Source organism: Pleurodeles waltl, chromosome 5 (genome assembly GCF_031143425.1).
Source record: "Pleurodeles waltl isolate 20211129_DDA chromosome 5, aPleWal1.hap1.20221129, whole genome shotgun sequence".
Taxonomy (NCBI): domain Eukaryota; kingdom Metazoa; phylum Chordata; class Amphibia; order Caudata; family Salamandridae; genus Pleurodeles; species Pleurodeles waltl.
In genome coordinates, this window is record NC_090444.1 from 608,561,684 (window position 1) to 608,588,598 (window position 26,915).

General features: G+C 44.8%; 1 protein-coding gene across 1 annotated transcript in view; it reads right to left on the reverse strand.

The window, feature by feature from the left end:
* The window catches only part of MTR (5-methyltetrahydrofolate-homocysteine methyltransferase), a 484,998-nt gene that overhangs the window by 132,719 nt on the left and 325,364 nt on the right, over window positions 1–26,915 (reverse strand). The window contains exons 23-25 of the mRNA XM_069234453.1: window positions 15,924–15,991; window positions 14,833–14,953; window positions 2,873–2,954 (exon numbers count right to left, since the gene is read on the reverse strand). Of these exons, the coding sequence (XP_069090554.1) occupies window positions 2,873–2,954; window positions 14,833–14,953; window positions 15,924–15,991 (271 nt within the window). The remainder of the gene's footprint in view (window positions 1–2,872; window positions 2,955–14,832; window positions 14,954–15,923; window positions 15,992–26,915) is intronic.

Here is a 26,915-nt window from a genome sequence, read left to right on the forward strand (position 1 = left end):
CCGAGGCCTCGACTATTGATTGCTACTGCTGGCTGCTTTTATTGCATCATGCGCATAACTGTGTATCATCATGTACTGCTTATGTTTGAGTGTTTATTGTTCAAGTATTCATTCATCTGCAGGATAGCGTTTTGCTTGGGCCTAGTGTGTTTTTCGTATGTATACTCATATGTAACACTAAAGGCCTGATTAAGTGCATGTCAAAGGATTAGGTGCTTTCTACCATTACGATAAAATAAAATCCCAAGGTTCGGAATTTATTGAGTGCAATGAACAGCACCTCTCCCGAGATTATGGGGATTAACATATGAAGGTTTTGGGGCTTATTTTGCCAAAATCCACGTTATCGTAAATAGCATACTGTTTCCCCTGTTAAATTCGTGAAGGCCTGACCTGTCCAAATTTATGTAAGAGTGCATTATGTAATTCACCCGGTAGTTACCGAGTGCTGTAAATACCACACAACTCAGAATACAGTATCACTCTTCATATTTACGTCCTGCATTTTTTCCTTTGGCATCTTAACTGTATTTGCCACTGCTATCTTCATGCTATGTTGGCCACTTATTAAACCCTCTAACAATGTTAGTCCAAATGTCCTGTGTATGGGCTGGCTCTGGAAATAGGTGAGGTGAACCCAGAAAAATATACCAGTTGTCGCTGGACAGTTTGTCGGTTAGTAACATGGATTTTTTTAAAGGTATGTTTGGGAGAGTTTTCCAGGACACCTGCCCTTTTTACCACTCCAAATAATACATACCTATACTTGCAGTGTCTGGGCTCAGGAAACAATCCATTGGGAGGGACCAAGATCAGGCAACACAACAAGCAGAAGCAAGGCCAAGAAGATTACGTAATTAAACAGAACACTATTCCGTTAGATTGCTCTGCAAAAATCAAGACATTTGAGATGTCAGTCTTTGGAGAGCTAAGCATTATGGCAGAGAGATACATGTCTCTTTCGTGGTTGTCACAACTGTACTGATCTCAGCTTTAATCATCTCTAAAATTATCTATCACTCTGGGGATATGTGAGAGTTGTAGGTGCAAGTCTGTATTTATGGCCATCACTATCATTTATTTCACAAACGCTTGACAGTTACCATGCAGCATAGTGGAGGTGGCTTGGTGCTAGTACAACTTGATAGTAGAGTTCAGGAATGGAGCAGCTATTTAACTTAGCCAAAAGAGAATAGAAAAGTCTTCAACCTATGACGGAAATTCAGGTGGTCCTAAATTTGTCTGATGGACCAAGTGAGGTCAACCCAGGCTTTAGAAGGAAAAGAAGAAAAGGAAATGGACTCGGTCGAAGACTTCAGAACACAGGGAGCGATTTAAAGGCAATTACAGGTTGACCGAGAACTCAGTGTGGACAATAAGACTGGAAGAACAAATAAGTGAAGACCAAACCCTGCCCATTTGATACCCAGTGTGTCATACAGAGCGCATTATAAGAAATCAATTTCCTGACAGCCAGCGGAGAGCAGGTAAGTAAAGTGCAATTCAAGTCCTATTATTTAGGCGCAGAATCTGCTTCACTGCAGAATGTGAACAACTCGTAACCTCTGACTGAGATAGAGTGGCATCGACAAAAAAGGGAGTTAATGTAGCTCAGTCTAGATGGTAGACAAGGTTTGACTACTGTCCTTCTGAAATGTGGAGATACCAATGATATGATCTCCCATAGACCTTTAAGCAAGAAAAGGCACATCAATGTAAGCTTGTTAGCATGCTCCTCAAAATAAAGACTGATAATAAATATAACAATCGCGCTGTGAGCACTAGCTGGAGATATGATTAGGCAGCCAAGATCAGACAGCCACCAGACAGGCGAGCATTCGGTGGTGTCTTTGCTAAAGATTATCTCTGTCGTGCCTGAATTTAAGAGCAAAGAGTTTTCATCCATCCAGGTAGAGATTGCACCTAATACTTGCTTGGTTTTGACTGGTATCATAAGTTATATGTACCAATAGCTGAGTGTCATGAGCATAACAGTAGAAAACACGTTCAAAAGATCTTAACAAACTTTCCTCCATTTGTTCAAGAAAAACATAACTCTCCTAATTTTTAATACAACCACAACAACTGGATCCTGCACCGTATAAAAGTATTACAAAGTTGTGTCAAAAAATGGTAACCCCTGTGGTAATTCTCTCATCAAGTTAACACAATGAGAAGCTGCCTACTGCAACTCACAATCATAATATATTGAACAATACAATTGACTTGCAGAGCTATCTTTGGGATATGACCTAATGTTTCAAAGCTGGTACACCCCAACACTCTAGATAACCTCTAAGCAGGATTGGTTGCCTATTATATATTACATTTTTGTTGGAAGCACCACACTGAAATCCCTCACACCTTCATAAGTCCTTGAGATTTCATTTTGTCTACAAAACTAGAAAATATGCACTGTTGAAAACAAATAAAAATTAACAGCGCACATATTTTGCAGAAACTCAGCAGCTATTAGGCCAAAAAGAAAACATAATTTTGCAGACAGTGCAAAAGAGGCCAGGGTGCATCAAAAGATAAAAACAAATTACAGCAAAAAGAGATGGTGGTCAGACGTATATGCATGCTTCCAGTCGCGATAACTTCACATCTTGTTATTTACTGGTTGGTGCATTGGAAAATAGTTTACCATATATATACCTATGTATCTTATGAATCTTTTGTTCACTTGGTTTGGTCCTGAATGGGGTGAATATCTGTTTTATGTATGCTGTATGGGAATTGTACACTTTTGAAATAAAGATTATGAAGAATGAGACCCGACTAAAAGGTCAAAATAAAACACTGGTGGAATGTTTGCACATTAATTCATGAAACATCTGCGAGAAGAATGATATAAAAATATTTAACTCACAACCACCACACTCTTGGAAGCGTCAAGCACGTGGATCACAGGAGAGCTGTACCGAGGTGCAATTTTAACTGCAGTGTGGGTTCTAGGATAGAGGCAAAAAACACAGAATAACAATAAAATGATTTCCCATCTAAATTTAAGTCGCCATTGTAAATAAACGTAAAGGACAAGTTACTTACCTTCGGTAACGCCTTACCTGGTAGAGACAATATCTAAGTGCAGATAACTTACCTTAGAATTTCCCCCAGGCATCAGTCTGGATTCTGAGATTTTTCTCGAGCAGCACCTTTGTTTGCCATTAGATGCCGTTGATTGGCTCCGCATCTGTCGTCATAGTTGTCTGCCTGCCTGATATATGACATTGCGTGACCAATATAGGTGCCACCCCAGTGTGCTGACATCAGTTTCTTTTCACAACTTTCCACCCCAGAAGTACAGAGCCATGAAGAAAACTGATCACTGGTATGTCAAAACTAGGGCCATGAAGGGGAATCCCTGCCCCTGGAAATCAGTTCGCAGAGCCGGGAGGATGGGTGGGTCGGTAAGGAATCTGCAACTAGATATTGTCTCTACCAGATAAGGTGTTACCAAAGGTAAGTAACTTGTCTATCTGATAGAGACATCTAGTTGCAGATTCCTTACTTTAGAATAGATACCCAAGCATTGCCATACCCGAAGGTGGGTCTGCAAACTAAGACCATTCTAGAAAGTCCTGCAGGACCCAAATGGGAAAGTGCGTGCCCCTACGGACCTGACTGTCAAGGCAGAAGTGTTTGGTAAAAGTGTGCAGAGACACCTACATTGCTGCCCGACAGATGTCAAGGACTGGAGCTCCGCGTGCTAACGCAGTGGTCACAGCTTTAGCACTGGTAGAACGAGCACACAAACCCTCAAGGGGTTGCTTCTTAGCCAGTATGTAGCACATTTTAATGCAGAGTACGACCCATCTAGAGATTGTTCTCTTCTGCACTGCTGGACCTTTCTTCGCACCCACATAACCAACAAAGAGTTGATCATCCACCCAGAACTCTTTGGTACTATCAAGGTAGAACGCCAACACTCATTTTGGGTTCAGGCAAGGGAGTCTCCTCTTCCTTAGAAGGATGCGGGGGTGCGTAAAAAGTAGGCAAGGTGATGGACTGGCCTACATGGAAGGGCGTAACCACTTTTGGTAAAAAGGAAGCCCTAGCACCACTTTGCCAATAAAGATGGAAAGGTAGGGTGGCTTATATGACAATGCCTGTAGCTCACTCACCCTGCAGGCACATGTAATAGCACAAGGAAGGCTGTTTTCAAAGTGAGAAGCTTGCAAGGACAATTGTGGAAAAGCTCGACAGGAGCGCACACCAGAAATGTCAAAACTAAATTAAAATCCCATTGGATATAATGTCTGGAGATGGAGGAGACATATGAGTAAGGCCTTTAAGGAACCTATTTACAAGAGGCGACTAAAACAAAGAAGATTGATCAGGCAACTGCAAAAAAAAAAAGCAGAAATGGCAGACAGATAATCTTTGAGAGTGCCTATAGCAGAGCCCTGCTGGGCCAGAGAATGGATAAACATTCAGACCTCAGAGATAGAGGAGGAAAGGGGGTCACCAGGCTTGTCTGTGCACCATGCCACAAATTTCTCTCAGTGACAGGCATATACCGTTTTGGCGAAAAGACGCTTGGCTGCCAAGATTACGTTACAGACTTTGGGAGGAAAGTCAAAAGCTGTTAACTGTTGCCGCTCAATCTCCACGCAAGAAGGCGGAGACTGGACAGTTTTGGGTGGAGAACCTTCCCCAGCTGCTGCGACAGAAGCTCATCCCAAAGGGGCAGTCTGATCGGATGATCGATGGCCATGTTCAATAACTCAGGATACCAGACTCTTTGTGCCCAGTCTGGAACCACAAGGATTACTTGAGAGCAGTCATTCTTGTTCCTCTTGAGAACTCTGGGCACAAGGGGTATGGACGGAAAGGCGTACAGGAGGCCTGAGTTTCACTTGAGACAAAAATCATCTCAGAGTGATTGCCGCATTGGAAACTCCAAATCGCAGTACTGCTGACATTGCTTGGTCTCTGAGGAGGCGAACAGATCAACCAAGGCTCTCCCCACCACTGAAAGAGACCTTGCGGCACCTTCGGATGGAGACGCAATTTGTGATCAACTAAACATTGCTGGCTGAGTTTGTCTGCTCTGATTTTCAGAGAACCCACCATATGTTGAACCACCAGGGAAATGTCCTGTTGTATCAGCCACGTTCAGAGGCACACAGCCTCTGGACAAAGGATACACGACCCCTTCCCCACCTTGGTTGTTGCAGTACCACATGGCAGTGGTGTTGTCGGTGAAAAACCGCACTACCCTTCTCTTGATAGAGGGAAGAAATGCATTCAATGCTAGCATGAGCGCATGGAGCTCCAACAGGTTGATGTGGAGTCCTCTGATCTCCGCCTCTCCCAGATGGCCACCCCACCCCAGGAGTGACGCATCTGTCATTGGAGAAGGATCTGCCTCTGACCCAATTGTTTGTTAACCAGCACTGCAGATCTGGACCCTGTCGAAGAGATTACCTGATGCTGTGCCCACTGAAACCTCATGTCCCACTGCAGAGCCTGCATACGCCATCTGGCATGTGTCACCAGCAGGAGGCCATGAGGCCCAACAGCCTCAGAGTCATACTCACCTAAATCCAGGATAGAGGTTGAAAAATCTGTGTCATAGCCTGAACTCCTAGACTTGCTGCTCGGGAAGATAAGCCAGAAACTGCACTGGGTCCAGAATAGCTCAGATGAAAGGTAGTGCCTGAGAGGGAGTCAGGTGTGACTTTGGCACGTTTATAGCGAATCCCAGAGAACGCAGGAGCTCCGCCACAGTCTTGAGGTGAGAGACGACAGCCTGGGGCGAGCCTGTCTTCAGCAGCCGGTCAACAAGATAGGGGTGGAGAATGAAATCCCTGATCGGTGAAGATGAGCTGCTCCACTGCAATCACATTGGTGAACACCCGAGGGGCGCTGGTAAGCCCAAAAGGGAGCACGGTGAACTGAAAGTGCTTGTGGCCTACCATGAACCGCAAGTAAAATATGTGGGCAGGCAGGACGGGAAAATGGAAATATGCATCCTACAAGTCCAACGTTACCATATAGTCTATTGGGTCCAGGGCAGAAAAAACCTGAGTGAGAATTTTGAACTTCTCCTTCTTGAGGGAACTTCTCCTTCTTGAGGAAGAGACTGAGGGACCAAAGATCTAGGACAGGGCATTGGCCCTTGTCCTTCTTGGGTACCAGAAGTAATGAGAATAGCAACCACGTCTTACTTGTGGCACAGGAACCCTCTCTAGGGCTCCCTTGGCCAAGAGAGCCGTAACTTCCTCTCGGAGAAGTATCAAGTGATCCTCTGTTATTTGATCGTAGGATGGTGGCATGGATGAGGGAGAAGTCTCGAAGGGAAGGGAGTAGCCCCTTCGGACTATCTGGTGGATCCCATGTTCCCGGTCACACAGAGGCTGGGCAGCAAGCACAGCGGCTGGATGGGAATGGACGTGGCTGAGTGCCCCTTCCGTACAGGGGATAAGGGGCTGTCACGAGGCCCAAGGACCTGGACGTAGCACAAGAATCCTTGAAGCGCTTGAGCGATGAGTCTGTTTTTTTCCGAGATGGTTGCCATCAAAGGGCATGTCCATAAGGTTGGCTTGGAGATCTCCCGAAAAGCCAGACGTCCTCAACCAGGCATAGCGCCTAAGGGCCACTGTCGATGCAACCGATCTGCCCAGTGAGTCAGACATGTCCAGTCAACGTTGTGTAGTGAACTTTGCTGTGCCTCTCCCATCAGTAACTGCTTGGAAAAGTACAGCCCGGGTCTCTTTCTCCGGGGACCTGTGGCAGCACTTGTGCAACCGTTCCCCGCGGCGTATGGGATTAATGCCCAAAAGACATGCGGTGTTCACGGACCGCAATGCCAGGCTAGCAGAAGAAAACATTTTCTGCCTAAGTGTGTACAGCCTCTAGGATTTCCTATCCGGAGGTGTGGAGCGGAATGCACCATGGGAGGTAGTGTTCTAGATAATCAAGCTACCTGGGGTGGGGTGTTGCGTAAGGAAACATGGGTTGCCTGGAGCAGGGCAGTGGGCAATTGTTCAGTTCACAGGATTCACAGGGCCCAGGCACCCAGTGGGCCATCCCTAAGGGCTTCACTGAAGGGGAGCAGGAGTTCGGTGGATGAAGTGGTAGGTTGAAGCACCTCTGTCAGGAGGTTAGTCCTGACTTCCACCGAAGGCAGCTCCAGGACAAGGACCTTGGCCGCTCTTCTCACCACCATAGAGTATGACGGTCTCTCCTCTGTAGCCATGGTAGGGAGAGAAAGCATGGCAGTATCTGTGGAGGTGTTTAGACCACTGGCTTCACCCAAGTCCATACGCAGTCCATAGATTCTTGGAGCTGGTATTCCAAAGGGTCCAGTGACCCCTCCCATTCCTCACCATAACCTAGCCCATAGGAATAAGGTTCAGGATCCAACATAAGGGGCAAGGCCCCTGTCCTTGTCGACAATGAGGATGTGGGCATGGGTGGGGCTAGGAGTGTCGTCCTCAGGACCGTCATCGGGGAAGGTCAAAATGGTAAACTCTACGCCATCCTGAATCCAAACATGGATCTATGAGTGCCCCTTGGAGCCAAAGCCGCTGGGGTGAAACCTGAAGGGCAAAGGGGCCCCTTCTGACTCTGTGGGGCCAGAAGGCATTCCAGCGGTGTTGGACTGCCAAAAAATGAGGCGCTTGGCCTCATAAAACTGTTTTACCTGGGCAGGTGTCGCTCCGGCTCCTGGCAACTTGGGGAGGTGCGGAGTCGCCACAGACACAGGCTCTACAGATGGAGACCTAGAACGACGACACTCACACACCCTCGTCTTGTCGGCCAACAGATGAGGTGAACTTGAAGAACTATTGTTTTCTTCGACTTCTTTTTGTGCCTTGACTTACCCAATTGCACTGAGGACTTAGAGTAGGATGACAACGATGGATGACTCCACGACCACTCCTCTCATTCGCTACCTCGACTATTGGGAAGTCGAGTGTCGGGCCGTGATCAGCTTCAGGGACTTCTTCCTCAAAGCATTTAAATGCATGGCCTGACACTTTGAGCACGATTTTGGGTCGTGGTCGCACACCAAACACCAAAGGCACCCGAGGTGCTGATCCGTCACGGACATCGCCCGGTGACAGTATCTGCAGGGCTTGAATCAGTCTTCCTCGACGTGCCAGGAGTTACCAACTTGAAAAAACTTCAACAAAAAGTAAAAAAAAAAAAAAAAAAAAGGCCAGTCAAAAATGACTAAGGGGTAGCTCTGATCAGCGCTGGCAGATGCGGAAAGAAAAGAACTGACATCAGCGCGCCAGGGGTGACACCTATAGAGGACCCACAACATCATATCAGTTATGGACGTGGAGCTGATCAACACCATCTAACGGCACGCAAGGGTACTGTTCAAGAAAAATCTCCAGCTCCAGACTGACATCTGGGGGAGATTCTAAGGTAAGGAATCTACAAGTAGATGTCTCTTTCAGACTGAGAATTAGCTATGAAAAAGCACTATCCACACTACTGCACAAGTCACACAATGATTAAAGTAATGTATCCTCTGCTGCTTGAAACAGTAAGACCGTAAACAAAGTTACTTACATGATTAGCTCTTTTTCTGATGGGTACTCTCTTTTCTTTTCTTCATATAAAAAGTGTTCTCTATATGGAAAATGTTGCTTACCCAATGTACATCTGTTCGTGGCATGTTGCGCTCCAGATTCACATGCTGTGCACTGTTCCTGCCATCTAGTGTTGGGCTCGGAGTGTTAAAGCTTGTTTTTCTTCGAAGAAGTCTTTTCGAGTCACGGGACCAAGCGACTCCTCCTTTTCGGCTTAATTGCGCATGGGCGTCAACTCCATCTTAGATTGTTTTCCCCGCAAAGGCTGAGGTAGAAGTTGGTGAAGTAAGGATACCAGAGGTGCCCATGCAATGGAGTAGATATGTATGTACATAGTGTGTAGTAAAGGAATATTTATTTACATATTTACAATTTACATGCAACTAAAACGGCTACAGGCTCCCTGGGAGGGCGCATGTGAATCTGCAGCGCAACATGCCACGAACAGATGTACACTTGGTAAGTGACATTTTCCGTTCGATGGCATGTGTAGCTGCAGATACACATGCTGTGCATAGACTACAAAGCAGTAATCTCCCCAAAAGTGGTGGTTAGCCTGTAGGAGTTGAAGGTGTCTGAAATAATGTTCTTAGTACAGCCTGTCCTACTGTGGCTTGTTGTGTTGCTAACACATCTACACAGTAATGCTTAGTAAATGTATGGGACAGAGACAAGGTAGCTGCCTTACAAATCTCTGTCACTGGTGTATTACCAAGAAAAGCCATTGTGGCGCCTTTCTTTCTAGTGGAGTGTGCCCTTGGAGTAATGGGTAAATCTCTTTTAGCTTTAAGGTAACAGGTGTGAATGCATTTGACTATCCATCTGACAAAGCCCTGTTTGGATATAGGGTTACCTGCATGCGGTTTTTGGAAAGCTATGAACAATTGTTTTGTTCTGTCAATGTAATACATTAGCGCTCTTTTTATGTCTAACGTATGCAATGCCCTTTCTGCTACTGAGTCTGGCTGTGGAAAGAAGACTGGGAGTTCCACAGTTTGGTTTAGATGAAACGGTGATATGACTTTTGGTAAGAATTGTGGATTTGTACGGAGAACCACCCTCTGTTTATGTATTTGTATAAAGGGTTCTTGAATAGTAAACGCCTGTATTTCGCTAACTCTTCGAAGTGAAGTGATGGCTATTAGAAAGGCTACTTTCCAAGTCAAAAATTGGATTTGACAAGAATGCATGGGTTCAAATGGTGGGCCCATGAGTCCTGTTAATACAATATTAATATTCCATGAAGGTACTGGTGGTGTCCTTGGGGGTATGATTCTTTTTAGTCCTTCCATAAAGGCCTTAATAACTGGGATTCTAAAAAGCGATTTTGTATGTTTTATCTGCAAATAAGCAGATATTGCAGTGGGACGGACTTTAATGGAAGAGAAGGCTAGATTGGACTTTTGTAAGTGTAGTAAATAACTTACATTGTTTTGTGTGGAGGCGTCTAATGGCATAATCTGATTAGCCTGGAGGTAGCAAACAAATCTTTTCCATTTGTTAGCGTAACAATGTCTGGTTGTGGGTTTTCTTGCTTGTTTAATAAGTTCCATACACTCTTTTGAAAGGTTTAGATATCCAAATTCGAAGACTTCAGGAGCCAGATTGCTAGGTTGAGCGATGCTGGATTCGGGTGTCTGATCTGTTGTTTCTGTTGTGTTAACAGATCTGGTCTGTTTGGTAGTTTGATGTGGGGTACCACAGATAGGTCCAACCGTCTGGTGTACCACGGTTGGCGAGCCCACGTTGGTGCTATAAGTATTAGTTTGAGTTTGTTTTGACTCAGTTTGTTGACCTGATAAGGAATGAGCGGGAGAGGGGGAAAAGGGTAAGCAAATATCCCTGACCAGCTGATCCATAGAGCATTGCCTTTGGACTGAGGGTGTGGGTACCTGGATGCGAAGTTGTTGATTAAACAGCATATTCAATACCGCCTGTTGTATTTCTGGTTTAAACCCAGAACTTCACAGCCATGCATGTCTTCTAATTGTTACTGCTGTATTGATAGTCTGTGCCGCTGTATCTGCAAAGTCTTGTGCAGAGTGGATTTGGTTGTTTGATATGGCTTGTCCTTCTTCAACCACTTGTCGGGCACGTTTGTGGTGCTCTTTGGGCAAGTGCTGGATGATGTCTTGCATCTCATACCAATGCGCCCTGTCGTAGCGGGCAAGTAGGGTTTGTGAGTTGGCAATTCACCACTGATTGGCTGCTTGCGATGCAACTCTTTTCCCTGCTGCGTCGAATTTACGACTTTCCTTACCAGGAGGTGGCGCATCCTCTGATGACTGTGAATTTGCCCGTTTCCTTGCAGCCCCCACAACCACTGAGTCTGGAGAGAGTTGTTGAGTAATAAACACTGGGTCTGACGGGGGCGGTTTATATTTCTTTTCGACCCTTGGCGTGATGGCTCTGCCTTTTACAGGTTCTTGGAAGACCTGCTGTGTGTTTAAGCATGCCCGGTAACATTGGTAAACTTTGGTACGATGCATGTGTGGATGCCAGAGTGTTAAACAGGAAGTCATCCTCAACAGGTTCAGAGTGCATTGTCACGTTGTGAAATGTTGCTGCTCTGGTCAGTACCTGCGTGTAGGACATACTGTCCTCTGGCGGCAAAGGTTTTGTTGGATAACTCTCTGGGCTGTTGTCCGATATTGGTGGGTCATTTAGATCCCAGGTGTCAGCATCGTCTTGAGTCATCCCAGTATGTGTGGGTGACTGTGCTATTGGTGTACCCACTGGTGACAACTGTGGTGATTGAGGTGGGGACGTTTGTGGTGAGAAATGTGGGGGTGGTGACCTTTCTCTAACCACTTTGGCTTTTGGTTGCATTTCAGTCTCATGAAAAGCCAGTTTTCTTTTTGACTTGAGCGGAGGGATGGTTTGTATTTTCCCTGTGTCTTTCTGGATTTCTAACCTTTGCTGAGTTTGATCATGCTCTTCTAAATCCAGTTCTTGCTCAAATCTATGCCTTTCTTTGAGCTGTAAAGAGAGCCCTTGCTCTTCCGTGTAGGAAGTCCGTTTCGGCTCCGAAGCCGACTTTTTTGGTACTGAAATTCCCATCGAAATGGTCTTTTCTGTTCCGATAGGCTCTTTCGAGGCTTGCTCGCCTCGAGCACTCGATGCCGAAATTTTTCGGTGCCGGTTTCTCGACCGGAGTCGGAAGTCTTCTGCAATGTCTTGGCCTTTTTCGGTGCCGATGTTACTTGGTCACCTTCTTTTCTGTGGGTGGAGCCATGACCTTCCGGCAGTGGCGTCCCCGAGGCCTTTTGTTTTTTGCTCTGACCTTGGGTGTGGGGCGGGGCAGGTGTACTCACTTTTTGCGCAGCCGTCGAAGGTGGATCACCGTCGGATTCATCCGAGTCCGATCCTTGAATGGATATCCGCATCTCTTCTTCTTCGGCGTCGAGATGTTGTTTCGGCTTCGATGCCATCTGCAGTTGTCTTGCGCGTCGATCCCTTAAGGTCTTCTTGGATCGAAACGCTCGGCAGGCCTCACAAGTATCCTCTCTGTGTTCGGGCGATAAACACAGGTTACAGACCCGATGCTGGTCTGTATAAGGATACTTGGCGTGACACTTGGGACAGAAACGGAAGGGGGGTCCGGTCCATTAGTCTTCGACTACGGGTGTGGTCGGGTCGACCAGGCCTTGGTGAAGTGCGGAAGCCCAAAGGGCCGCCAAAGCGGTCTTGTTGTCGGTGCCGATGTGATGAAACTAAACCGGTCCCGAACGTAAACAATACCGGTGAATTTCGATGATTTTCTAAGTTTCCCGATTCGAATTACGAAGCGAAGAGGAACACTTCCGAACCCAATGGTGGAAAGAAAACAATCTAAGATGGAGTTGACGCCCATGTGCAATGGAGCCGAAAAGGAGGAGTCACTCAGTCCGTGACTCGAAAAGACTTCTTCGAAGAAAAACAACTTGTAACAATCTGAGCCCAACACTAGATAGCAGGAACAGTGCACAGCATGTGTATCTGCAGCTACACATGCCATCGAACATTTATTTTCTCCTGCTTCTCATTTGTAAAGCAAGGTACTTTCCCCTATGCACTCTCATTTAGTACTACTCGCACTAAAAGGTCTAGCAGACTAGTCTATGCTAAAAACCCTGAAGACATACATTTTCTTCACCCCTATTTGCATTCATGATTTTATTACAATGCAAGTAAATGCCATCTTCACAGAAACTGCACAAGATCCAGCACCAGGATGGCTGCTAAGAAGGTTCCTTGATCATTTAAACCATGTCACTCTTGATTAATACCTAACTGAAATAAGTAGTCATTTATCAAATTCAAAATCAACAATTGTCATGGTACTATTAAAACAGACAATCTCCAAAATGGATTAATCTATTAACTGGGGTCCCACTGCAGAAATTCTTGAGGCAAGCTTACTACTGGACCAGGTGGTCTTGTGCTAACTCAAGGATCCACTATATAGCTAAAAACAGTGCTCTGTGTTTGTGAGTGTTCACTCAGTGATTAATAACAATTAAAATGGTGTGTACAAAAGAACAGGAAGCAAGAAATAAGTCATTGAGGCTGCTTGGAGTACCTTTAAGTATAAATCAGTCAATGAGTGCAGTGACAAGGATTCCATATGCCTTTACTGTCAAGGGTGTTTCGACCCCAAACGTTTAATCGGTCTTCATCAGGACTGATAAATTCACATGAAGCAGCAAGCCATGTTGTATTCAGTGAAGCAATGATGATAAAGATACATAGGCCCACATTTTAACTTTGGCGTTGAGTACCGCCTACCCCCACGGCGACGGCGGCCAAAAGACCATCACTGCGGCTAACATCCTTCTGCCATAACATGACCAAGCCGGATTTCTGCTACAAGAAGGGAGGAAAACCGCTGTGGGCATGCTGGTAGATGGGGTTAAGGTGGCGCTGCTACCACCAGCAGCGCCACGCTATTAGACTGCCGCTAGCTGTATTATGAAAAATAATACGGCCTGGCGGTGTTCTGCTGGCGGGCGCTGCTGGCGGTAGGGGGGTGTTGTGTGTGTATGGGGAGGTGTGTGGATGAATGTGTGAGTGTGTGCGTGCATGCAAATGAGTGTGTAGTGTTGCTTGTGTGTGTGTGCATATGTGTGTGTGTGCATGTGTGAGAATGCATGTATGAATGCAAATGTGAATGTGTGTAGGTTTGGATGTGTGTACGGATGTGTGCGTGAATGGATGGATGCATGTGTGAATGCCTGTGTGAGTGAGTGTGTGAATGCGTGGTGTGTGCCTGCAAGTGTGCGTGTATGAGTGGGGGAGGATTGGAAAGGGGGAGAGTGTGGATGGGAAAGGGTGGGGGTTGTCTGGGGAGTGTTAGAGGGGGGTGGGCATCCTACCAGTGACAGGGAAAGACTTCCCTGTCACTGGTAGGGCCTACCGCTATGGTTTTCGTGGCGATACCAACGCCGCGAAAACCATGGAACAGGCAGGATCATAATGCCGCTGCCGGGACAGTAGAGGCTGCCGGGTTGGAGGTTGTTATCTCCAGCCCGGCAGCTGCTACCGCCATTGAGGCCAGTGTGGTACAATGGCGGGTTGGCTTCAACTCTCAAGTGAAGTTGAAGTATCAAGTGACAGGAATCAATCTGGATCTAGAAACAACTTTGGTTGCCAGTAATACAAGCATCAAGCAAGTTGGTGGTCGGTGGCGCTGTCTCAAAGAAATAATACAGCTCAGAAAGACAAGATGTGTAACAAGCATGGGTGAGAAGAGGGTATCAAAGGTTATTCAGCTGATTTGTAAAGGGTGGCATTAAGAACTGTACATAACACTATGACATATTAATTAGGAAAAACAATCCAACTTTATAACATAGAATTATCTGTACAGTCTGAATTATGACATTAATATTCCATGCAGAGCCAAATGGGTTTATAACACTTCCACCATGATTTCAAGAATTCTTATGCAGTGTGTATGGGCATATGCACTGAAAAATCAGTAGTATATCTGTGGTTATGTAGTTGTTTGCAGATAGATAAAAAGATGGATGATGGAGTCTATTGGATGTGGCTGGAGTTCTTACCAAATTGTACTTGCTCTATGGAATAAGAGGCTTCTCCACTGTTTGGCATGCTGTTACATGTGCATATTAAATAGAGTTAATAATGGTGCTGAAGAGCCATCTAAATCAATTTTTAAAAAACAATTTTTTATCATCTGAACATTGGACGAGTATGGACCAGAGCAACAAATGGGATACACAATACACTGCATACGATATTTCATTGATGACTTTAATTCCTTAACAAAACATACTTGGAAGTTGTTGCTCCTCCAATCAACAAGGGGATCTTTATTGCAAGTCTTTCCATCTCCTTTGCAACAAAAATCATTTCATCCAAAGATGGCGTAATAAGACCTGATAGGCCAATGATATCTGTTAGGGAGGGGAGTGGTGGGGCGAAGAAAAAAGAAAAAATACTTTAAAAATATCGATTGCTTTAAAAAGGGCCAGAAAGCACAGTGCACAACACACCTACACGCAAAAACATTAATAAATTACCAGGGTTTGTATAACTTGCACAAGCTTATGTTAAGGAACGCATGCCTAGCTTACATATTCATGATTAAGTTGCTAGACAGCTATAAAAACATTCTGACTACTTTCTATAACCGACATTGTTGCCATTTCACTTTCTTCAGACGTCATTTCCATTAGGCAGGACATTGCAAGAACACGTTTGTCTTTTCTTTTACTATTCACCTAGACTTTAATGGAACCCAGGTGGAAATGAGCTACTTTCCTGGGTTCTATTCAATAAAAGTATCAATGTGGTTTACATTCATTAAAAGACAAACATTGACAGCTATAACTTTATGGTTTATTTTTCTAATCTTCAAAAATGAGCTCCAACATAACGCTGGAACCTTGGGAATAATGCAGGTATAAACATGATTAAGATATTCAAGATTTAGAACTACCATGACAGGCAACTACTTTTTCTGTATTACTAATTCCAGTCGCACGTCTGTACTTTTAAAAGTATATTTATCTATCCTTACTACTACTAATACAAAAAAAAAAAACTGACCCGCTAGCTCTCACGTTGAAAAACCGAACAAACTGGAAATGTTTTACTTACATTTTAGCCTGAGCACTGTCTTTTTTATTGTACCACACAGAGTAGTGTTCAGTATTCCAGCTTCATGCAGTAACCAAGAGACTTGGCGCTACTTACCAAAATGTTCCAGTATCGGTTTATTTAAACTTACAGATATAACATGTACATTGTAAGATTTAATAATTTACACATCTTGCTATGTATGTTCAGATTTGTAAAAAAAAAATGAGGGCAGGGAGCATTCATAAAAGTGTGAAAAAACAGCAAAATAAAGAGAGGACTAACCTGCATTGCTTTCAATAGCAGTCCGCAGTATTTTATCACACGGAGTCATGACACCCAAATCGATAACTCTAAGACAAGGAATACAAGAGGAAATATCATTAACAGAATACAAACATGCCAATGTATTCACTTTATTAGTTTCAACACATGTGTGAATGGTCTTAATTCACTTATGCCCCTTTCAGAAGTCTTATAACGATAGATAATTTACACGTCGGAATGTAGAAGCTGCAAATTGAAACTTGATATAGGTGGAACCGCAAATCTCAGGCAATTGATGTTGGAGTGAAAATATGCATCTTATTGATTCAAAGATCCTAAACAGGCCTGAGACTCAAGCACATGTGAGAACCAATGCACTTTCACCAAATATAAGAGTTGATTGTTTATGAACATTTTAAAAAGCACAAGTCCAAAACAGTATGAAGCAATACATCTTTCTTGTGGGGAAGGCAAAAGTACTGTCAAAGGTTCAGTTGTTGCTTGATCAGTGTCATCTAAGAGGCATGGTGGCTGGAACCTTTGTTGACAGAACTGGCTTGTGGGACAAGGTAGCTCTGACAAGCAAGCCACAGCACCACTCCGAGATACTCAGGCAAAGTGTCTCCATTCTCAACAGTTTATTTCCAAATGAGCAGAGCAGTGTTTCTTAACCTTTTGACTTCTCTGGACCCCACCTAATCATTACTGGAACCTTGGGTCCTCCACTGATTCTTTATTGGATTCCAGGGATCCCCTCTAGTCACTACTGAAATCCAGTGACCCCAACCTAAGTATCTGCAATAATCTGAGCCACAAAACAATACAAAAAATACAGAAAATACAGAAATACGCATTAATGAAATAAATACACAAATGATTGCATTTTTTATTTATTTATAAAACACATTTTTAAAAAATCTGCATTTTGACTGGAACTTTTCTACATTTAATTAAGGTCAACCATTATTCATACTACATTCTATTTGATGCACTTGCAACACCCCTACAAATCTGAGGATACAAAATGTTTAGCCTCCGATTTCAAATTTCGTCACATTTACAGAACGTTTTACATTTATTTTTCTTTATTTATATTCATTTTAATAATCTGTTAATATTATTTAACATTCTAAGCAGTCGCCTCCGCCTGAGTGGGCTTTGTGGACGCCGCAGAGTCCCAAGTCCACAGGTTAAGAACCACTGGAAGAGAGTGTTCATCAGTACTGACTGAACGTCTTTTGAAAAGCTGAAGCTCCTGTGCAAAATAACAGTCAAGAGCAGTCCAGGACCAAATGAAGAAGGAAGTATTTCCAGATTACAGCACAGCATAAGGTTGGATGAGTCCATAACAATCTTGACAAGTAGGCGTAATGTTGCCTGCAAATGATCTAATATTGCCAGCTGAATCCTTCATGCCAAATTCTCCACCTTTGAGTTTCAGGGCTACCCACATGAAGGAGAAGAGTTCCATCCTCAGGAAAAAGCCCTGCATCACGAAGCTTCCAAGTATATGGTGGTAGGTGCTGAGAAACTTGATATCTGAAGGTGTCGGACTATGTTTCAAAATGGAACCTCTCCCAGTCAGATGTAATCATTCCCAAAGAGTCTTAACTGAAAATCAAAAATGTCTTTCTGACAAGAAATAGCAAATATTCCTCTGAGTAGATTAGCTTTTTTTTTCAAAGGAGGAATGTTGCAAGAACCAGTGTTTCTTTGTCTTTGAAAATAAGAGCTGCCCCCACATGGAGTATGGCTTTTGGGTTTTCAGGGGGCAAGGATAAAGTTGGGGAAGCCACAGACAGCTCCACAGTGTAAGAGCAACAAGACTACAGTATAACTTCAGTTCTGAAGAAGGGCAGATTTAGAATTCCAAATTATCGAAGAATGTGCAATAGAAAAGGACAAGGTTGCAGATGCTAATTACACGTCAAGCATTAAGTCTAAAACCTGAAAATATTGCCTGACATATTGGGAAAGACACCTAAAAGGGTGAATGAGGTGTATGAAGCAAGGATTTGGAATTGAAGCAGTAGTCAGTCAAACAGAGAACTGTAGTAGAATGATGCTGAACATATTTAATCTTGTTCTGTGGCATTACTGGGGGATTTACAGATGCCAATTTATCTGTCATATTGCTAAAAGGGTGCTCTGGTACTGAATGGATCTAAAAGATTGCTGATGTTGTGAATTGAATCCATGTCTGTAGACAGTACTGAGAGGAGTGTCAAGATTAGTTTTTTTTTTTTTTTTTTTTTTTGCAATACGCTTCATTGTTTTACATTTCAGTCGTGTATGGGACATTTGTGTGTTGGGACTAAGTCATTCTGCCACACTGTAATCTTATTTTGCATCAAATTGACTATATATGGAGTAAACACAAAAGAAACAAAGAAATCCAATTCTCACTCCCCCTCCCTTGCAACCTGGAGAACATTTAATAGCCATTTAAGGTCAACTGTAAGATTCCCAGTTCCCTGCATCCTTTCCAGCATTTATCCAGACTCCTGGGTGACATGCTTGTTATGTTACGTGTGGACATGTACAATCCTGTCATTAGTTTCAGCTTAGACTTCCTATGAGTTAAATATTTATTAAATTGATATATCATTTCACCAAAAGTAGACTAGTATCCTATAGATTCATCTGGGATGACGTTCCATTTTTTCATGTACCTACACTGGTGCTGATTGTTTGAGAGCAACATCAATACACATAAGCTTGTAGATAAGCTCCTGATGTATGTGTGTAGTGATATATTTTTTCAAAACCAGTTCTGTCCCTTGTGGCCAATAATTTGTTTGGGCAGTGCAATGCCCAATGTCTCAGAAGAAAATATTGGAATCACTCATAGTCAACCCAATTCAAAAGCCTGATCAATGTTTTAAGGCAGAGGTGAGGGCTGTCTAATGGGTTACTTGACCCTGTGCCCATCTCATTCTCTAGACATATAAGCAGCTCAGGAGATGCCATGCTGGAAATCATGGGTTTTTCCTCCATGGGAATTTTGTAATACACTGTATAGGTAATTATGGGGTTGGTAAAGTCTCCACGCTTTTCGGTTCCTAATCAGGGTCCACCTGCCTCTACAAATTCAAGAAGTGAAAACAGGGACACAGGTAATCATAAATCCTGACAACATTTTCATCTTCCACACATCACTGCACAGTCAAACCCCAAACACATTACCTCACAACAGCCATAAAACTGGCACCACTTACAGAATCCGTCGCACCTGTTCACTTTTTCTACCAATATGCCCTGCATATTCTTCCTCTCTGGTGCCTTAGGCTAGGTATTGGAGAGCCTTGGTTCCTACCTTTTTTCATTCCAGTATCTTAGGTACTATTAGGTGCCCCACCTGCAGATTCACCTCACCACTGCTTCTTTCATGACCTGACTCCAGTGTTTGGGTCTCAGACACTGTTTATCCATTTTCACTTCCAAGTCACTCCAATGACTCTGGTCTCTGAAGTCAGACCTCAGATGTTGCCAAAAAAAAAAATCAAAGCAGGAAAGCAGGACAATCAATGGCCCATACAACTCCTGTTAGAAACTGGGTTTCTGGTAGGCAGAGGTATGTGCCCAAATCAAGCAGGAACCACAATTCTAGTCAGGGTAAGTGTCAGGCAAACTCCAATTAAACTGTGCAAAACTTCATACAGTAAAACAGTGAAAATACCACACAAAAATAAACCACACAAGGTTACAAAAATATAACTTGATTGAATAAATAAAACACAATAAAAATCCAATAAGTAGAATGAAAATGTCACTTACCAGTGTACATCTGTTCGTGGCATCGGTCGCTGAAGATTCACATGTTGTGCATAGCCCGCCATCTGGTGTTGGGTCGGAGTGTTACAAGTTGTTTTTCTTCGAAGAAGTCTTTCGAGTCACGGGACCGAGGGACTCCTCCTCTTTGTCTCCATTGCGCATGGGCGTCGACTCCATCTTCGATTGTTTTCCCCCGCAGAGGGTGAGGTAGGAGTTGTGTTGTAGTAATAGTGCCCATGCAATGGAGTGAATAAGTATGTACCTATTTAAGGTTTAAATCATATATTTACAAATGTACAAAGTGTAAGCCAACTTCCGAACGGCTACAGGCTCCCGGGGAGGTGGGTGGGCACATGTGAATCTTCAGCGACCGATGCCACGAACAGATGTACACTGGTAAGTGACATTTTCAGTTCGATGGCATCTGTCGCTGTAGATACACATGCTGTGCATAGACTAGTAAGCAGTTATCTCCCCAAAAGCGGTGGTTCAGCCTGTAGGAGTGGAAGTAGTTTGAAATAAGGTTCTTAACACGGCTTGACCTACTGTGGCTTGTTGTGCGGATAGCACGTCTACACAGTAGTGCTTGGTGAACGTGTGAGGCGTAGACCATGTGGCTGCCTTACATATTTCGTGCATTGGAATATTTCCTAGAAAGGCCATGGTAGCGCCTTTCTTTCTGGTTGAGTGTGCCCTTGGTGTAATGGGCAGCTGTCTTTTTGCTTTAAGGTAGCAGATTTGGATGCACTTAACTATCCATCTGGCTATACCTTGTTTTGATATTGGGGTTCCTGCATGAGGTTTTTGGAATGCAATAAATAGCTGTTTAGTCTTTCTGATGTTTTTTGTTCTGTCAATGTAGTACATTAGTGCTCTTTTGACATCTAATGTATGGAGTGCCCTCTCAGCTACGGAATCTGGCTGTGGGAAGAACACTGGTAGTTCTACAGTTTGATTTAGGTGGAACGGTGAAATAACCTTTGGTAAAAATTTAGGATTGGTCCTTAGGACTACCTTATTTTTGTGTAGTTGGATAAAAGGTTCTTGTATTGTAAACGCTTAAATTTCGCTTACTCTCCGTAGAGATGTGATGGCGATGAGAAATGCAACTTTCCAGGTTAGGAATTGTATTTCGCAAGAGTGCATGGGTTCAAAAGGTGGACCCATGAGTCTTGTTAAGACAACATTGAGGTTCCATGAAGGAACGGGTGGTGTCCTTGGTGGTATAATTCTTTTAAGGCCTTCTATAAATGCTTTAATGACCGGTATCCTGAATAGTGAAGTTGAATAGGTAATCTGCAGGTATGCAGATATTGCCGCAAGGTGTATTTTAATGGAAGAGAAACCTAGGTTTGATTTTTGTAAGTGTAGCAAGTAACCCACTACATCCTTTGGAGATGCGTGTAATGGTTGGATTTGATTATGATGGCAGTAGCAAACAAACCTTTTCCATTTGCTTGCATAGCAGTGCCTAGTGGATGGTCTTCTTGCTTGCTTTATGACTTCCATACATTCTTGGGGAAGGTCTAAGTGTCCGAATTCTAGGATTTCAGGAGCCAGATTGCTAGATTCAGCGATGCTGGATCTGGATGCCTGATCTGTTGTTTGTGTTGTGTTAACAGATCTGGCCTGTTGGGCAATTTGATGTGGGGTATTACTGATAGGTCTAGCAGTGTTGTGTACCAGGGTTGCCTTGCCCATGTTGGTGCTATCAGTATGAGTTTGAGTTTGTTTTGACTCAATTTGTTTACTAGATATGGAAGGAGAGGGAGAGGGGGAAAAGCGTATGCAAATATCCCTGACCAGTTCATCCATAGGGCATTGCCTTGGGACTGCCTGTGTGGGTATCTGGATGCGAAGTTTTGGCATTTTGCGTTCTCCTTTGTTGCAAATAAGTCTATTTGAGGTGTTCCCCAGAGTTTGAAGTAAGTGTTTAGAATTTGGGGGTGAATTTCCCATTCGTGGACCTGTTGGTGATCTCGAGAGAGATTGTCTGCAAGTTGATTCTGGATCCCTGGAATAAACTGTGCTATTAGGCGAATGTGGTTGTGAATTGCCCATCGCCATATCTTTTGTGGTATAAGGCACAGCTGCGTTGAGTGTGTCCCCCCCTGTTTGTTTAGATAATACATTGTTGTCATGTTGTCTGTTTTGACAAGAATGTATTTGTGAGTTATGATTGGTTGGAATACTTTTAGTGCTTGAAAAACTGCTAGCAGTTCTAGGTGATTTATATGCAGTTTTGTTTGATGTACGTCCCATTGTCCTTGTATGCTGTGATGATCGAGGTGTGCTCCCCACCCTGTCATGGAAGCATCTGTTGTTATGATGTATTGTGGCACTGGGTCTTGGAAAGGCCGCCCTTTGTTTAAATTTATATTGTTCCACCATAGAAGCGAGAGGTATGTTTGGCGGTCTATCAACACCAGATCTAGAAGGTGACCCTGTGCTTGTGACCATTGTGATGCTAGGCACTGTTGTAAGGGCCTCATGTGCAGTCTTGCGTTCGGGACAATGGCTATGCATGAGGACATCATGCCTAGGAGTTGTAATATCATTTTTGCTTGTATTCTTTGTGTTGGATACATGCGTTGTATGATCTTGTTGAAATTTTGAATTCTTTGTGGACTTGGAGTGGCTAATCCTTTCGTTGTGTCTATTGTGGCTCCTAGGTATTGTTGTACCTTGCACGGCAGAATGTGTGATTTTGCATAGTTGATGGTGAAACAGAGTTTGTAGAGGTTTTGTATGACCTGATTTGTGTGGTGTGAGCACCCTGTCAGTGAGTTGGTCTTGATTAGCCAGTCGTCTAGATACAGGAATACATGTATTGGCTGCCTTCTTATGTGTGCAGCCACTACTGCTAGACATTTTGTAAAGACTCTTGGTGCGGTTGTTAAACCAAACGGCAATACTTTGAATTGGTAATGTATTCCGTTGAATACAAACCTTAGGTATTTTCTGTGCGACGGATGTATTGGTATGTGGAAATACGCGTCTTTGAGATCTAAGGTTGTCATGTAGTCCTGTTGCTTTAGCAATGGTAACACCTCTTGTAGTGTGACCATGTGAAAGTGTTCTGATTTGATGTAGGTGTTTAGTGTTCTGAGGTCTAGGATTGGTCTCAGTGTCTTGTCCTTTTTTGGTATTAGAAAGTACAGTGAGTAAACCCCTGTATTCCTTTGAGTTTTTGGTACTAGTTCTATTGCGTTCTTTTGCAGTAATGCTTGGACTTCTATTTTTAGGAGGTCTGAATGTTGTTTTGATATATTCTGCGTTTTTGGTGGTTTGTTTGGAGGGATTTGTATAAATTCTATGCAATAACCATGTTGGACAATTTCTAAGACCCAAGTGTCTGTTGTTATTTCCTCCCACGCTTGGTAATACTGACTTATTCTTCCCCCCACTGGTGTTGTGTGGAGGGGATGAGTGACATGTGAGTCACTGTTTGGTTGTAGGTGTTTTGGGGCTTTGAAATTTCCCTCTGTTTCTAGGGAATTGTCCTCCTCTGAATTGGCCCCGGAAGCCTCCCCTTTGGTACTGTCCCTGGTAGGTGGACGGTGTTGAATGTGAGGTGCTGGCCTGTGTGCTCTGACCCCGAAACCCCCCTCTAAAGGTTGTTTTGCGGAAGGTGCTGAAAGTGCCTCTGCTCTGCGGGGAGTAGAGTGCGCCCATGGCTTTTGCAGTGTCCGTGTCCTTTTTCAGCTTCTCAATTGCCGTGTCCACTTCAGGTCTGAACAATTGTTTCTCATTGAATGGCATATTGAGCACTGCCTGCTGTATTTCTGGTTTAAAACCAGATGTTCGTAGCCACGCGTGTCTTCTTATAGTTACTGCTGTGTTAACTGTTCTTGCAGCTGTGTCCGCTGCATCCATAGAGGAGCGTATCTGGTTATTAGATATGTTTTGCCCCTCCTCAACCACCTGTTTTGCCCTCTTTTGTAGATCTTTGGGTAGATGCTCGATGAGGTGTTGCATCTCGTCCCAGTGGGCTCTGTCATAGCGCGCTAGGAGCGCCTGAGAGTTTGCGATGCGCCACTGGTTTGCAGCTTGTACTGCGACCCTCTTCCCAGCTGCATCGAACTTGCGGCTCTCTTTATCTGGGGGTGGTGCATCGCCCGATGTGTGAGAATTGGCTCTCTTGCGAGCTGCTCCTACTACGACCGAATCTGGTGGCAGTTGTGAGGTGATGAAGACAGGGTCTGTTGGAGGTGCTTTATATTTCTTTTCCACCCTTGGTGTAATTGCTCTACTCTTGACAGGCTCTTTGAAGATTTCCTTTGCGTGCCTAAGCATTCCTGGGAGCATAGGCAGGCTTTGGTAGGAGCTATGGGTAGAGGAGAGGGTGTTGAACAGGAAGTCATCCTCGACAGGTTCGGAGTGCAGGGACACGTTGTGGAACTCTGCTGCCCTAGCCACCACTTGTGAGTATACTGTGCTGTCCTCTGGTGATGAGGGCTTTGCAGGATACGCTTCTGGACTGTTGTCTGACACAGGTGCGTCGTATAAGTCCCAAGCGTCCTGGTCCTGGTCATCTTGGCTCATGGTAGTGTGAGCCGGGGAATGCGACGGAGTCTGTGCCGGTGAAAAGTGCGTTGCAGGTGGAGGGGAGGGTGGCGGAGTTATCTTTTTCACCAGTTTTGTTTGTGGTGCTTGTTCTTGTTGGAACTCGAGTCTCCTTTTTCTCCTAATGGGGGGAAGGGTGCTTATCTTCCCTGTTCCACTCTGAATAAAAATCCGTCTTTGAGTGTGGTCCACCTCGGTGGATTGTAACTCCTCCTCGAATGTATGCTTTCTCATCTGAGAGGACAGTGATTGCTCCTCTGAATAGGAACCGGTAGTTGGTTCAGTTGCGGGTCGTTTTGGCACCGAAACTATGTCCGCGCTCTTTTTCGGCTCCGAGGCCACTTTCCTTTTTTCCGGAGCCGAACCCTCTCGCGTCGATCCTCCTCGGTGCCGCTGTCTCTGCGTCGAGCAGCTTCGGCACCGCTATCTCGGCGTCGATCTTTGTCTGCAGCACTATCTCGGTCCCGAGATGGCTGGGTGCCTGCGTCTCGACCCGAGTCGGACGAGCTCTGCACTATTTCGGCCTTTTTCGGTGCCGATGTTCGGTCACCACTTTTATGGGTTGAGCCATGGCCTGATGGCAGTGGCGTTCCCTGGGCCTTATCAGCTTTCTTATGTGCTATTTTCGACGTCTTACTCACTGTTTCATGGTCGTCGAATTTGTCCGAGTCCGATTCATGGATCAAGAAGGTTTCTTCTTGTTCTTCGAACTCTCGGTGTCCTGTCGGCGTGGACGCCATCTGCAGTCTTCTGGCTCGTCGGTCACGGAGTGTTTTTCCGGACCGGAACGCACGACAGGCCTCGCAATCTTCTTCCCTGTGCTCGGGCGACAGGCACAGGTTACAGACCGAATGTTGGTCCCTATATGGGTATTTGTTGTGGCATTTAGGACAGAATCGGAACGGGGTCCATTCCATCGGCGTCGATGTGTCACGCGGTCGGGCCGACCAGGCCCCGACGGGGGATCGAAAATTACCCCGAAGGGCAACGGCGATCGTAACGATTCGATTCGGTGTCGATTCTATCTATCCCGATTCCGAACGCAACAATACCGACGTAATTTTCCGAATTTTTATCTAACTTTCCGTTCCGAAACCCGGAGCGAAAGAAACACGTCCGAACCCGATGGCGGAAAGAAAACAATCGAAGATGGAGTCGACGCCCATGCGCAATGGAGACAAAGAGGAGGAGTCCCTCGGTCCCGTGACTCGAAAGACTTCTTCGAAGAAAAACAACTTGTAACACTCCGACCCAACACCAGATGGCGGGCTATGCACAACATGTGTATCTACAGCGACAGATGCCATCGAACCTTGAGTTATGAAGTCTTAAAGAATAAACTGTAAAGTAGCACTTAGAAACAAGAAGACCACTTGGGTTTCGTCAAGCTGGACTGGGACAAAGTCAAAAGTTCAGGCCTACCACAATGGAGTGCGGACTGGATAAAGGGACCCAGTGAGGCCTGCTGAACAAAAGTACCTTAATCCTGGTAATGATGCGGGTTGCAGCTGAAGAGATGCACTGCTGTCACTCCCTGCGGAGAAGGTGATGCATCAATTTTCTACGTGCAGTAAAGGGGGACCTGTCGATTTCCTCAATGCAAGAGCGGCGTTCCATCAGTTCCAAGATGCGGCATGTCCGAAGGCAATGCATCAGTTCTGTTCCTGCAAAACCAGAGAGCGTCAGGGCGACCCATGGTGTAAAGGTGACGCACCGGTACGGAGCCATGCACCAGGGCAGGTGAGCTGGTTCAGATCAGAGCAGTGACGGTGATGCGCCAGGTTGACAGATGATGTGTCCGTTCTGCTGAAGCAAGCACCTTAAGTAAACTTCTAAGGGTCCAGGACTGGGGTGGCACCACTTAGCAGAGCAGACTCAGAGCGGGCAGAATCCAGGTGCATATGTAGGTTGGCTGGAAGTCTTTTACATCTCTGAGACTTCAGATCAGAAGACCAGTCAGCCGGCCGTTGGAGTCACTCTGGGTCCTGGGTGGGAGAGATGCAGGTCCAGTCCTTCTCACTCCCAGGCAAGAGGGCAGCAGGTCAGAACAGCACAGCAGGAGTCCAGCAGAGTAGCAGTCCTTGTAGCAGCACAACAGTCCTCTTACTTGCAGGGTATCTTCAGGTCCAGAAGTCTACTGAAGTGGTAGGGTCTAGTTCTTATACCTATGGTGCCTTTGAACAGGGGGAGACTCCTCATTTTCTTACTGTCTGTACTTTCTTTGAGTCCACCTGTCCTCCTTCCTCCACCATGTGCTGGGGTATGAGTAAATAGATGTATTCTGTTTTCTTCTGGATCCTTGCCCTGGCTTCTCTGTTGCTACCACCATATCTCCCAGGTATAGCCGTCTTTCTGCTTATGTTGGCTTCCACCACATCCTCTCCAAGGTCCTCCTGCCAAGACAGCAAAGTAATCTGTCCTCTCTGTTTCTGTCCTGCATCTTACTCTCGTCTTTATGCACATCTCCTGCTGTCTTTCCTCAATCTTTTTTCCCTGTCTGTTGTGCAGTCAGTCTTTCTCTAATTCTAACCCCTTTCGTTCCTACAACCGCTGCCGCCTCTCCTGAGGATAGTCATCCATGAAGACCGCTCCTGGGTAGATTCATCACCTCTGGGCCACCTACTTTATATAAAAATAATCTTCAGTTATAGGGATAGTATTGTTAAGCTC